The 14,538-nt window shown below is 46.3% G+C and overlaps 1 protein-coding gene across 1 annotated transcript; it reads right to left on the bottom strand.

Annotated features, from left to right (window-relative positions):
* Positions 1-10,076: 10,076 nt before the first annotated feature.
* On the bottom strand, positions 10,077-11,237 carry LOC125540785 (xylanase inhibitor protein 1-like). Its single transcript, XM_048704344.2, has one exon. The coding sequence runs from the start codon at positions 11,173-11,175 to the stop codon at positions 10,252-10,254; it is 924 nt and encodes a 307-aa protein (XP_048560301.1). The 5' UTR covers positions 11,176-11,237; the 3' UTR covers positions 10,077-10,251.
* Positions 11,238-14,538: the final 3,301 nt, after the last annotated feature.

Raw genomic sequence — 14,538 nt, 5'->3', positions numbered from 1 at the left:
GGGACAAATATTCTTGAGAGAATGATTACGTTTTCAAATTACCATTAGCTTATTTAAACAATGTTACTCCACACAAGTTTTTTTTGCGGGTAAAACTCCACATAAGTTTGAAAGAGAAAAAAACGTTAGAAGCCTCGAATCAGCTACAAGACACACAAAATCCCTCTTCATCCCGACATTGCATCTTGTGTGCTCCGAAACTATGTTAATGACTTTTGGAGGGGCCAAAATATGAAAAATGACCCTTTCAGAAGAAAAAAATGAACCTAGTTCTTCGGATCGGAAGTAACCACTCCTGAAAGGGAAAATGGGGGGAAGAACATAGGAAAGAGGGATGCTTCCAAAAAGTTTCTTTTTCAATTTGATCCTTTTCAAAAACATCACATACAATGACAATTTTTTTGAACAAGCATCATGGTCAACGGCATTTTTGCCCCTGCTCGGTCAGTCGCCATTGAACATGCTGATGTGGCCCCAACAAAAAAGCCAAGGATTCAACATTGTCACAAGCACAATGAAGGAAAGATGAGTTATTAAGGTTTTGTTAGCTTTATCTGGTCACAGGACGATAAATCATTTGAGCCTAGCAATTCTCATGTGTGATGCACTAGTTGATAATTTCACCTATAATTCCATGCGCGCGAAAAGAACGAGGCATATGTCCATAGTTGCTATAAACCGACTGACCGTCCCCTCATAATAAAAGCGGGAAAACAGCTCCCCAGCTCGGAGAACAGGCAATGCAATCCACCCCCCCACTCAAGGTGATCACCTATAAGGTAACCGACGTTAGACATTGGTATCAGTGTTGATCAACTCCTAGGCACAGAGGAAGTCCCAGTGGCTGATGTAGCATGACAATACGCCCCCGGGAAAACTCTGGCCAGACCTGAGCAGGTCCCGCATCTATCAACACAAATGCGAAGATTGCATGAGTGGTACATGAAAAAATTAAAGAACGGGTGGGAGATGCTCATGTTGGAAGTCAAGGAAGAGCATTACTTCTATGAAAACGAGATATTCATTGAGTTTCCAGCAATTTTTCAGTTATACAATCAAGACGCACTCGACAAATCTATCGTCGGTTGCTATTGTCTATAAGTGATTTCTTTCTGTAATTTAAGTCTCTAGCTCAGCTCGTTCATTGCTTGTAATTATCCTCACTATATTCTTTTATACGCTATTATGCAAAATGAAGATTCTCAAATGCAAAAGAGATGGAATCTATGACATTGGGTTCGTTGACCCATATATCATTAGTGAAAAAAATGATACAAGACCACCTCAAAGACTCAGAGGCTAACTTGCTAAGGTTTATGAATGCATAAAATACCAGAATAGAAATACTACGAATTCTATTTTGCATACTCGATGTTAAGTGTAGTTGATGAGTTATGCATGCCTGCTTATATAAATGTGTGGGCAAGTTCCACTGGATCCTACTAATCATTAAAGTTGACGATGGAACTGTTGAAACCCTTGACTCACTAGGTAAAGACCCTCGAGAATACACCAGCGTGTTTAGGATGCTCGACATGTAATGTCAATCATTATCGTACTATATCGGCCTCTTTCGTTCATTTCTTGATATCAAATAATTAATAACTTTTTTATTCATTTTCTTTGCCGGGCAGGGTTTGGAAACAGTTCATCAATGATGTTGTCGGTGAATGGAAACGGGAGTTGCGTTGGCGATGGCCCAAGGTAATTAAGTAGTACTAGCTAGGTCCGCACATCTCCATAATTCTAGTTTCAATACTATTATCATGCTTAATTATTATCTGATTGAATTCTATTCTCACAAAGTGCATGAGACAGAAACACGGGACTAATTTATGTGCATACTACGTTTACAAAAACATTTGCATGACGACCGAATGACGCAGAGATGTAAGACAACTTCAGGTACGTAAACACTATTCACAAATTTTTTATGATGATTAATATATATACACACAACTAATATATTCATATTGATCTCCTTCTTTAAAGATGGAAGAGATGCGGGAGAAGCTCCTACCAGAGGACCGCATACGAGCAAGTCAAGAGGAAATTGCTTGATTTTTGCTTACAGTGGTCATATCTTAAAGCGGAGAATACCATTGCCGCTAATGCCTGCATGTAATGATCTTCAAATTGTAGGAGAAACTGTATATACCAAATTGTGTATATATATAGGGATTGACTATTCGTCACTCTGGGTGAGGAATAGTTATTCTTCACCCCCCCCCCCTCTGTTTTACCATCAATGCACCGTAATTTTACGTACCGTACGTTTTGTCTTATTTCTGACGTAAAAAAAGACCATAAGAAAATATATAATAGTCGTAAAAAATATTTTATGTTATGTAAAATTACAAACGTAAAAACATAGTGTAAAATATACATAAACTGCAATTTTTCTTGTCTTATGACCTATATTTTTATTTTCTTATGCCAAATTTTACGTAGTGAATCAATAAGAATGTAAATATTTGAATTTAAAATGTAATTTAATTATGAAGTGATCATAAGATTACCTCGGATGAAGAATAATTTATTCTGCACCCTGGGTCGCGCTATTCGTCACCCTGGGTGAGGAATAGTTATTCTTCACCCCCTCTTTATTTTGACATCAATGCACTATATTTTTACGTTTCGTAATTTTTGTCTTATTTCATACATAAAAAGAGAACGTAAAAAATATTTTATGTTACGTAAAATTACGAATATAAAAAGATAGTATAAAACATACATAAAATGTGATTTTTCTGGTCTTATAACCTATATTTTTATTTTTTATACCAAATTTTACATATTGAATCAATATGCATGTAACTATTTATATTCTAAACGTAATTTATTTAGAAAGCGATCGTAAGATTACCTCGGGTGAAGAATAACTTATTGTGCACCCTGGGTGATGAATAATAACACTATATATATAAAATGGAAACGGGAGTTGCGTCCAATTACGAGTACAAGAATTGAAAGACATGAAAATTCTCAATTCTCTACGGCGTCTAGTAGATAGAAACAAGAAAATCAGAAAAATCTTTCTCTCTATTCACTATCATTCCGCGTCTTCGACTTCTATTAGTTTCTTTTCTTCTTTAATGCAATAGCTATAGTTTGATATAAGAATCCATTTTTCAAAGTAATGGAAACCATTCTCTTATAGGAAATGGTTCGAAAATCGCTATTCCACCTTTTAGGTATCGTGAAAAGTGATACCTGTGAAGATCGTGCATTTCAGTCAAATTCATATATATATATATGGTCGCGCTATTCGTCACCCTAGGTGAGGAATAGTTATTCTTCACCCCCCCTCTATTTTACCATCAATGCACCGTAATTTACGTTCCATAAGTTTTGTCTTATTTCCGATATAAAAAGAGACCGTAAGAAAATATATAATCGCCGTAAAAAATATTTTATGTTATGTAAAATTACAAACGTAAAAACATAGTCTAAAATACACATAAACTACAAATTTTCTTGTCTTATGATCTATATTTTTATTTTCTTATGTCAAATTTTACGTAGTAAATCTATAGGAATGTAACTATTTGAATTCTAAAAATAATTTAATTATGAAATGATCGTAAGATTACCTCGAGTGAAAAATAACTTATTCTGCACCCTGGATGATGAATAGTAACAAGAAAATAAACCACAAACCCTAAACCCTAAAACTCTAAACCCCAACACAAAATCCTTAGTCCCGATTGGTGAGGTCTCGCGGCCACGTGGAGGAACCTTATTCCCGGTTGGTGTCACCAACCGGGACTAAAGGTCCTCCAGCCTCCAGCGTGCGCTCGCAGCCATGTGGAGGGACTTTAGTCCTGGGTTGTGGCCAACCAGAACTAAAGGGTGGGGGCCTTTAGTCCCAATTTCGTTGTCCTGGTTGGTGATCCGAGATTAAAGGTCGTTGTCAACCGGGACTAATGCTCCATTTTTCTCACTAGATGTGAATCTTAATTAAGGACTTCCATTAACTTGAAGCCTAGCTAATCCCTCGGTTGCAATATAATACGTTCTGCTTTTGGCAAGACTTGTACTCCCTCCTTCCATCTATATAGGGCCTAATGCGTTTTTCGAGGTTAACTTTGACCAAATGTTAGAGCAATAATATATGACATGCAACTTACACAAAGCGTACCATCAAATTCGTATGTGAAAGTAGATTTCAATGATATAATTTTCGCATTATGCATGTCATATACTATTAATATTGTCAATAGTCAAAGACGGTCTTGAAAAAAATATTAGGCCCTATATAGATGGAAGGAGGGACTAGAAAAGATGCACATCATCTAATTGGTCTTAGTCACGCCGATGAGGACTGATTCCGACAGGGGAATAGTGAGATGAAGATTGAAGAGTGCATCTGGTGGTTAGATCTTCACTGTGGCAGAGTAGGTACTCTCTCCATTTTGAATATATGATGTCAACATAAGATAATTAGATCAAAAGGTCTGTATGCCCGTTTGCACGATTCAACTAACTTGATTTTTTTTAGAAAAGAGAAATGTGTCCAGCTAATTTTTTTACATTATTCTCAACACAAATGTTGATCGGAAATAAAATAAAATCAGTATATACTGAAAAAGATAATCAAAACCATAGTCTATTATTACTTCTCCATCCATTTTTAACAAAGGCATATAAGGAAGACAGTCCTTGTACCGTCACGCTGCAACAGAGATCAAAATCACAGTTAATAGCGAACCAACATATGGTTGGATGATTAGAGAGACAGTGGTATCCCCATCCCACCACGAACATTAGGAAGGACATACGGGAGGAGACCGACCGCATGAACGAGCTGCTATACAGAGAAGAGATGTTGTGGATGCAGTGGTCTCGTATTGCATGGCTGAGGGAAGGCGACCGCAACACTCAGTTTTTTCACCGGAAAGCGGTGTGGCATGCGCGGAAAAATCGCATTAAGGCACTATTGATGAGGCAGGGGTCACGTCAGGGACCATGGTTCCATGGTGGCTATGGCCACGGCCTACTTTTCTAAGATTTTTACTGCTGATTCTTCTCTATGTGCGGATCCAGTTATAGATTTGATACAGACTCGTGTGACTGACAATATGAATGATGGCCTGTGTGCAGATTTTTCAGACAAGGAAATAGCTGATGCTCTCTTCCAGATTGGACCACTCAAGGCGCCAGGGCTGGATGGATTCCCAGCCCGCTTCTTCCAGAGGAACTGGGCAGTTATGAGAGAACATGTTATGGCAGGAGTGCGGGAATTTTTTCGTACAGGGATCATGCCTAAGGGGGTGAATGACACTTCCATTGTTCTCATCCCGAAGGTGGATAACCCGGAGAGGCTAACTGAGTTTCGTCCAATAAGCCTATGCAATGTCATATATAAGGTGGTGTCAAAGTGTTTGGTGAATCGACTAAGACCTATTTTGAATAATATTATCTCTCCTCAACAAAGTGCATTTGTCCCTGGAAGGATGATTATAGATAATGCACTAATTGCCTTTGAGTGTTTCCACTTTATTCAGCAGGAGAAGGACCCTAGCAAGAGCTTCTGTGCATATAAGTTGAATTTATCAAAAGCTTATGACAGGGTGGACTGGATCTTCTTGGAGCGAATGATGAAAAAGATGGGCTTCGCTCGCCGGTGGGTGGACTGGATTATGGCTTGCATCACCTCGGTGAGATATACAGTGAAATTCAATGGAACCTTCTTGGAATCATTTGCACCGTCACGCGGGCTAGGGCAAGGTGATCCTTTGTCCCCATTTTTGTTCCTGTTTGTGACTGATGGTCTATCTGCGTTGTTGAATGATGGAGAGCAAAGAGGAGATTATACCCCGCTAAAAATATGCCGAAGAGCGCCGGGAGTGTCTCACTTATTATTCGCAGATGATATGTTGCTCTTCTTCAAGGCAGAGGCAGACCAAGCTAAAAAGGTCCAACAAATGCTAAATACATATGCAAAGGCCACTGGACAATTTATTAATCCGTCTAAATGTAGTGCCCTATTTGGCACTTCGTGTACAGCCATGATGCAAGACGTGGTGAGAGATATTCTCCATATTGGTACTGTTACTTTTGAGGAAAAGTACCTAGGCCTTCCAACGTCCGAGGGTCGCATGTCGCGAGGTAAATTTCAGAATCCGCAGTCCCGGTTGTTGAAAAGGATTATTGCGTGGGGCGATACCCTCTCTCTGGCTGGCAAGGAGACTATGATCAAGGCAGTAGCTCAGGCCATCCCTACTTATATTATGAGCGTTTTCAAGTTACCTATGTCTGTCTGCGATGATCTGAACAGAATGGTCCGGAATTTTTGGTGGGGGGCATCGGAAGGCAAGCGGAAAACACATTGGATAGCATGGCCAAGGATACAAGCTCAGAAAAGCAAGGGTGGTTTGGGATTCAGAGATTTCCGCCTCTTCAACCAGGCGCTCCTAGCGAGACAGGCTTGGCGTTTGCTAACTAATCCCACCAGCTTGTGTGCGCAGGTTCTCAAGGCACGGTACTATCACGACGGGCGCCTCAAAGATACGGTATTCTCGGGGAATGCATCTCCGACTTGGCAGGCGATTCAGCACGGCCTCGAGCTCTTGAAAAAGGGCATCATATGGCGCGTCGGGGGCGGGCAGGACATCCGCATTTGGCGAGACTGGTGGCTGCCTAGGGAGCCATCACACCAACCCATATCCCTGCAGGGTACGTGCCGCCTAAGGAGGGTGGCGGAGCTCCTGGATGGCGAGGGGTCCTGGCGCATGGACCTGCTCCGCCGCTACTTCCTCCCTGCGGATGTCGATGTCGTCACCAGTATCCGTACGTCGACCCACGTCATCGAGGATATTATTGCATGGGCACCGGAGAGGAACGGTATCTTCACCGTTTGGTCCGCCTACCGCCTGGCCATGGACGAGCGCGAGCGTCCTTCGGCTTCCGCCACGAGCAGGGCACCGGATGGTCGTCGCGCCATCTGGAAGATCATATGGGGGTGCCCTGCTCCCCCTAAGGTACGCGTGTTCGCTTGGAGAGTCGTCACCAACTCACTTGCTACTTGGGCCAATAAAGCCTCGCGACACCTCGAGCTTACTGACATTTGCCCCTTGTGTGGTGTTGAATGCGAGGATGGATTCCATGCGCTTTGCAGGTGTCCCCTGGCAAGAGAGCTCTGGCGAGTTATGGCCTTGGACTGGAACATCCCCAAGGTGGAGGCCATCGTCAACACTGGCCCAGAGTGGATCTTTTCACTGCTGGACCCCTTGGATGAGACGGCGAGACTGGTGGTTCTCATGACCATGTGGAGAGTATGGCATGTTCGGAATGAGATCACACACGACAAGGCGCCGCCCACTGCCGAAGCCTCTCGACGCTTTTTGCACGGATACATCAACTCACTCTTGTGCATACAACAACATCCTGATGGTAACCTAGAGAAAGGGAAGATGGTGGTCCTGCCTTCACCACCACGCGCTCCAAAAAGTACGGCGCCCAAGGTGCACGCACACTGGGTACCGCCCCAGCCGGGCTGGGTTAAGTTGAACACGGATGGGAGCTACATAGCGGCCACAGGTGCGGCGGGAGGAGGTATGATCCCGCGTGATGACAGAGGCGAGATCATCTACAGCGCATGTAGGGAGCTACGTACATGCGACAACGCTTTAGAGGCGGAGCTAGCAGCGTGCAGAGAAGGCTTGGAGCTGGCCTTGCACCGATCTAGCCTACCTATTCTGGTTGAGATGGATAGCGCGGAGGCGGTGTCGATGATTACAGCACGCGAGATGGATAGATCATCACATCGTGCACTTATAGAGGAGATTCTTAGGTTGGCTCGAAGCGATGCTAGGGAGATCTCTTTTACTCTTTGTAGCCGTCTGCAGAACAGGATTAGTCATGAGCTGGCCGCCTATGACCGTAGCACTCCACGCACAGTAGTCTGGCTTACTGCCGGGATGAATTTTGTTGTAAACCTGGCTCTCGCTAAGAAGCCTCCTTGAGTAATGAGAATTCATTTTTCCCTGCAAAAAAAAGGTATCCCCAGCCCACCAGAGTTCAAGTCCTGGTGCTCGCATTATTCCTGAATTTATTTCAGGATTTTCGCGCGATGCGCTTTCAGTGGGAGGAGACGTTCCCGTCGAGGACGAGGCGCCTATGGTGACTTCGTAAATCTTAAGATGATATGTCAGCCCAGTCTCTCGAAGGTGCTCATAGGGATAGGGTGTGTGTGTTCATTAGGGTGAGTGTATGCTTGTATGTATGAGTGCTTGCGTCTGTACCGTTTAAACAAAATCGCAGCTAATATGCTCCCTAAAAATGACGTGCATAAAAAAAGAATCTTCTTCTTTCCTCAAAGTCAAATAGTTATGTGTACACCAAATAGCCCACGTCAGAGCTTGAAGTCCAGAAAGATCAATTTCTTTCTTTCTTTTATATGATCTATTGATAGGTGGGGTTAACCGGGGGCTCCTATATACAATTTGTGGAAGCTGGTTAACCAACATAATTTTAAAGCCCATTAGGTCTATTTAAGTCAATATTTCAACAAACTAAGTTCAACATTTTCAAAACTAGTTCAACATCCAGAAAGATCAATTTCTTTCTTTCTTTTATATGATCTATTGATAGGTGGGGTTAACCGGGGGCTCCTATATACAATTTGTGGAAGCTGGTTAACCAACATAATTTTAAAGCCCATTAGGTCTATTTAAGTCAATATTTCAACAAACTAAGTTCAACATTTTCAAAACTAGTTCAACATCCAAAAATATCATGTTCGATATTTTCTTTTGTAAGAAAAATATCCATTCAATATTTTACACCGTCTAGTTTAACAGCTTGAAAAAACTATATTCAACATTTCCTTAGACCAGAATCACCATTTCATTTTTTTTGCCACAACGGTGACTGGCGGCGCGTGAGGAGCGCGCGTGGCGGCAGTACCTACTCGGTGAGCCTGCGGGGAAGCAGGTACGGGGCTAGTTTGTGGGCCAGCATGCCCGCAGGCTATGTGCGCAGCGAGTCAAGCGTCACTGAAGCCAGTCACGAGCTCGACGCGCAGGTGCATGGGCGCAGGGTGTGGCGGTGAGGCCGACGGTGATGGCCAGCAGCGCAAGAGCAGTGCACGCATTAAGGCGATGGTGTTGGCGGCCGGTGGGCAAGGAGCGGCGCTAGGGTTTGAGAAGGTCAGTGATGCATCCAACGTGAGAGATTGGTTGCACGAATCTCAAACAGTGGAAGTTGGGTAATAAAAACTTTCAAAAGCCATACTGGGTTCGCGGGGTTAACCTAATATCTATTGATCGCGTACTGGACCAAGGCAAATTCAGCCCATCTAGATCGTGTACTGTGCTTCAGTCCCCGCTGGCCCAATGCAAACTGAGCCCACCTACGTTGGGTCCACTGGCGAACCCAAATTGTCACCTCCGTTCGTGGCAGCGGCGGTGGACGACGGCTGCCAGGTCGGCTGGCTACCGTGTGCGCGTGGGGGGCGACGTGCACAGGTGTCTGCTTGCGGGCTATCAATTCCTTTTCTCGCTGACGCGTGCGTGCGCGGCTCACATATTGTCGTTCTGTCCAAAATCAGGCCCACATCGCCGCTTAAAATGTACTCATCGTGGCAGCACAAAAAGACAACTGATTATATTAAAGCCCAGACATTACAGAAAGACACCCAACAAAGAAAGAAATAACACACAGGTCCTTCTGTAACACAATGACGCCGGCGAGGAACCAGACGTGCCGACCACGCGCCGCTCAGCTGCATCTTCCAAACCTTGGAACGAAGATGGTCCCCTAAGGACGGGAAGTTGTCGTACCTCGAACTCCAGAGAGCCTCCATCCTTCGCCAAGCCAGCAGCACCGCCGGTCTTCGACATCAGCAGCTTCGATTTCTTGATCTGGATCCGCCGCTCCGAGATCCAGCCGGGGAAGGAACGCACACGGCGGTCACTCAGGACCGCGAGCACGAGGGGAAGTCGCCTGCTTGATGCCGAGGCTCCAAAGAACGCCGGCACCGGAGAGGAAGAAGACGACCCCAAAACGCCGACCACGGACGCCTCCGCCTCCAAGACGCCGCGGGTAAGCAAAAATTATTCGGGCAAAAGTCGTAGGAGAATAAAGTGATCATATTCCTTATCTCATTGACTAGAACAACAAACAACTTCAGTTCACATCCATATATCATTATGATAATGGATGCCGTTTTATTCATACACACGCATGCACAGTAGGAGTAGTATATACTCGGATCCGTAGCTGTAAACCAGCTAGCGATATTAACGATCAGGCCCATCCGTTGACGACGCTGCTCCAGCGTGTCTTCTTGTCGGCGAACCTGTCCCAGACCATGACCCCGCCATAGTTGTTCGCCTTCTGCACCTTGGGCAGCAGGTCGTAGTACAGGTACTTGAGGTAAACGGCGACGGTGCCCTGCGCCCCCTCGGGCACGCCGCTCTCCGCCGGCGCGAGGCCCAGGTACACCTGCGTCCTCGGGAACGCCGCCGTCCACTTCTCCCACTGCCCTACCACGCCGTACGTCCCGCCCTTCCCCAGCGAGCATGTGTCGTTGCCGTAGAACCTGACGTGGATGCGCTCGAACAGCCCCGTCCGGAGCGCCGCCTCCAGGCGGCGGTCGGGAAACCCGCACCGCGGCGTCGCCGTCAGGCGCACACCCTTCCGGCCGCGGTAGAACCGGTTGTACCCGTCAAGGCGGCTGGCCAGCTCGTCGTAGTGGTCGGGGGCGCCCTGGTCGATGTAGAAGTCGATGCCGTCGACGGCGGCGTCGCCGAACGGGCGGTACACGCCGTTCCGGCGCCCGCCGAGGTGCGCGTTCCAGAGGTTGTCGGCGACGGCTGCGGCGGAGGCGGAGGACGGGAGGGAATAGCCGTTCCCGGGCCCGCCGATGGAGAGAAGGACGAGGATGTTCCTGGACTGGCAGTGCTTGATGTCGGCACCGACGCCGGCGAGAGGGTGGCCGGAGAGGTCGCCCCAGTAGCGGCCGTGCCCGAAGACGCTGTAGAAGGAGATGACGACGGTGGAGTAGAGCCCCGTGTCGCAGGCCTCGCGCAGCGTGCCCTCGCCGGCGTTCCGGCCCCAGAACACGGTCAGCTGGCCCGTCTGCTTCGCCGTGGCGGCGCCGGCGAGACAGGAGACCAGCACGAAGGCGATCACGAGCGGGTGGAGAGCGAGAGGGCGTCGGAACGCCATGGCGGAGGTTGGCAGTGAGATGGTTCTGGATATTGTGTGATGGTGTAGGAACTTGAAGGCGTTGGGGAGGTCTATATATAGGGTTTGTTTTGGCGCACGAGCTCACAGATAGATGCAGCGAAGGTAGGAGTAGGTCAGGTGTGTTTTCCTGTGTGCGCCGCGCAGTGGAATGCATGGGAAAACAGGGAGCTCGACTTTTCAGGATGAAGAAACAGGGCAAGTGAACGTGCAGAGCGAATGCATATGCATGCATGGGCATGACTGTTATCGATCTGGAAGAGCTCGTCGCCGTCGTCATCCGTGGATGGCTGTAGGTGTATACAATTACAATGGGCGGCTTTATTACAGTGCGTGTTCCTTTGGTCATAAACCAGACGCAAGACTCGTACATGCATGAACATGTAAGCTATAGCCTCTGCTAAAAGGTGGAGCTAGCAAAATTTTCCGGTTAGTTAGCTACATAGCTCCTGGTTGAAGGTGCTCTTGTATGCTGAGGTACGAGCCCAGTCAAAGATTGAAAGACACGTCCTAAAGCTAGATACAATAGATTTTTCTTTAAAGCTAGATAAAAATTAGAATATGATGCGCCAAGGAACATTCCGGCAACGCAGAGCCGGGCTTCCGGTTTTACCATTTCTTCCTTCAGCGACGCACGCAGGATGAGTAATAGCATAAAATTATTACTACTTTACACGCCAGGGTTCCAAAAAACCATCGGTTTTTATTTTTTTTGGATAACTACCAAATGAATAGTCGGCTGTTTCAAAAAACCATAATGACCGTGCGATTTAGAATTGATCCGGTTTCTGACAAGTTGGGCCCACCCCTAAACAAACCGAATGTTTGACCATTAACTGAGGTCTATGGCCCACATGTTAGCCATGGAGCAAATAATAAAAGAGATTTGCTAAAAGAACCCCCCCTCCCCCCCGCGAACGGTGGAGGACAAGGACCAGATCGAGGAGGAACTGCTCCCTCCGCCGCCCGCCCACACGTCGCCGGCGACCGCTATGGCAGAAAGGGCGACCCTAGGCGGCGACCCATGGCGACGCGCGCGGGGCGACACCAGGCGGAGCGCCATGGCGGCGCGGCGATGACCCCAGGCGGCACGGGGCTGACCCTAGCGGAGCGCCCTGGCAGCGCGGCGACAGCGACTCCCAAGGACCCGATTGCTTTTTTAAAAAATTGGAGGGGTTATTCTGTAAAAAAACGATGAAAGAGACACTGACATGTGAGCCCGACATGTCAGTTAACGGTCAAACACACCGTCAAAGAGACAGATCGTTTAGGTGCAGGCCTGGCCTGTCATAAACAGGTTTAATTTTTAAACAACATGCATTTGAGGTTTTTTAAAACAGCCGACCACCCTTTGGTAGTAATCTAAGAAAAAATAAAAACCGCGAAAATCCTTTTCTGGGCCCGGGCTCATCTGCACCCGTGTTGAATAAAAAATTCAAAACAAATACTATTTTTTTAAAAAAAAATCCAACTTTTCCCCATGATAGACAATTTGGTGCGTGAGATCCAACCCAATTTTCATATGATTTGGACAACTGAGTAACTCTCAGCAAAAAAGGCAAATTCAAGGTATGTAAAACAGTTTACTGTTCACATACTGTTTTAACCTGATTTGTCTTTTTTGCTGAGAGTTACTCAGATGTCCAAATGAGCTAATATTTGGAGTGAACCTCACGCAATAGATTGTCTATCATAGAAATTTTTTTGGAATTTTTTGAATTTTTCTAGTATTTTTTCGAATTTGTTTTTAATCGGGTGCAGATGAGCCTGCACACTAAAAGCCGGTAATTTTTTAAAACCATAGCCTATAAAGTAGTAGTTTTATACTATTTACTTCACGCAGGATAGAGTCGCTAGCTGAGCAACGTTATCCATATTTGGGCACCACGGGCGTGACACGTGTCGTGCCAGTGACGGAGTCCTGTGGGATCGGACAAGTTACTTCTTCGTCAAATGGATCGATAACGCGTCCTTCGGAATCAGCAACGTTGCATTAAAACATTTTTCTTTTGACTCTGCAAGGGCACGGAAATGGTCTGACGTACGTAAGATCGATGGCTATCACTATGTTAGCAACCAAATCGAGATAGAAGGGATCGGGAAGATGAACTAGAGGAAGGACGAGCCATGATTAGCTGAGGAAATTGTTTTGTTCGTATACAAAATGCTTGGCTTCCTTCCTCACGGGCCTAGACTATATCTCCAGCGCTCACAAACACAACTCACGCACGCTAACCTTACATGGGCCTACTCCATTCTTGGCTCGAGATACGCACGCTGGGAACAATGGGCCGAGTGGAACGGCGATGCCCAGACTTCTTCTCTACTTGCTGAGCTGAAGAGCCTGCTTAATGAACCTGCTTGTCTCCAAGCAGGGATTCGGCTTGCCTGCTTTTTTTCCATGCTTTCATCCGTACTTTCACTTCATTTTACGTTTGTTTCTTTTTCTTTTAAATCTAATCATCTTCTCTCCTGATTTTAAGGGGATAGGCACACGCACGGAAAGTAGGCAAGTCTCGTCCCCAAGCAGGTGCCGCCGGGAAGCGTTGATGTAGAGCTTCCATATCTTCCCAGGTGGAGAGCGATTCAGGCCAGCCGGACCACTTAGAACTTGTTGCGCCGATGTACAGCCTTTTGATACCATCTTCTTCGCAAGGATCTGCTCAGGGAATTGTAAAGAGTTATCCAGGTTGGGAATGCAAGTTGACACCTGATGTGTTGGAGGTAGTGTCGTACATACATCTGTGAGCCCACCAGAAAGTTTGGACAGTCCTAGATACAGTGCTGGACACCGAGACGTGCCAGGCATGGAGAGACTATGGTGCAGGACGGCGTGGTCTATGTGGCAAGACAGGAACTACTCGAGGATTAGGAAACTACTCGTAGCAATTAGGGTAGGACTCTTCCAGTCGAATCCGACTAGTATATTCTTGTAAAACAACCGACCTGTAACCCTGCCCCCGGCATTATAAGGCGAGCAAGGGACCCCCTCCAAAGCAATTCAATCCAACCAACATACAAGACGTAGGGTATTACGCAATCTAGCGGCCTGAACCTGTCTAAATCGTGTGTTCGAGTTCACTTTCGAGTTCCTGATCTCGGCGAGCCCCATGCACTAAACACTACCTCGGGTACCCCCCTCGATAGGTTGCTGGGTCTAAACATCGACAGCCGGCGCGCCAGGTAGGGGCTCTCACTACAGGAATCGACGCATATGCCGACAGCTAAAGCCGTCGGCAAGGGACCTAAAACTGTCATTGGCTCTGCCGACGGTTGCCGTTGGCATATACCCGTCAGCAACAAATGCTTCAGCAATCCTCGGTTAACCGTCGGCATAGTCAAGCC

Source organism: Triticum urartu, chromosome 2A (genome assembly GCF_056163025.1).
Source record: "Triticum urartu cultivar PI428250 chromosome 2A, HENAU_Tu73, whole genome shotgun sequence".
Taxonomy (NCBI): Eukaryota; Viridiplantae; Streptophyta; class Magnoliopsida; order Poales; family Poaceae; genus Triticum; species Triticum urartu.
The sequence above is the reverse complement of the archived record's forward strand: the minus strand, read 5'-3'. Positions and strand labels throughout refer to the sequence as shown.

Bases quoted from the DNA above. Each gene is read 5' to 3' on its own strand.
- LOC125540785 (XM_048704344.2), bottom strand. From the start codon at position 11,175: ATGGCGTTCCGACGCCCTCTCGCTCTCCACCCGCTCGTGATCGCCTTC.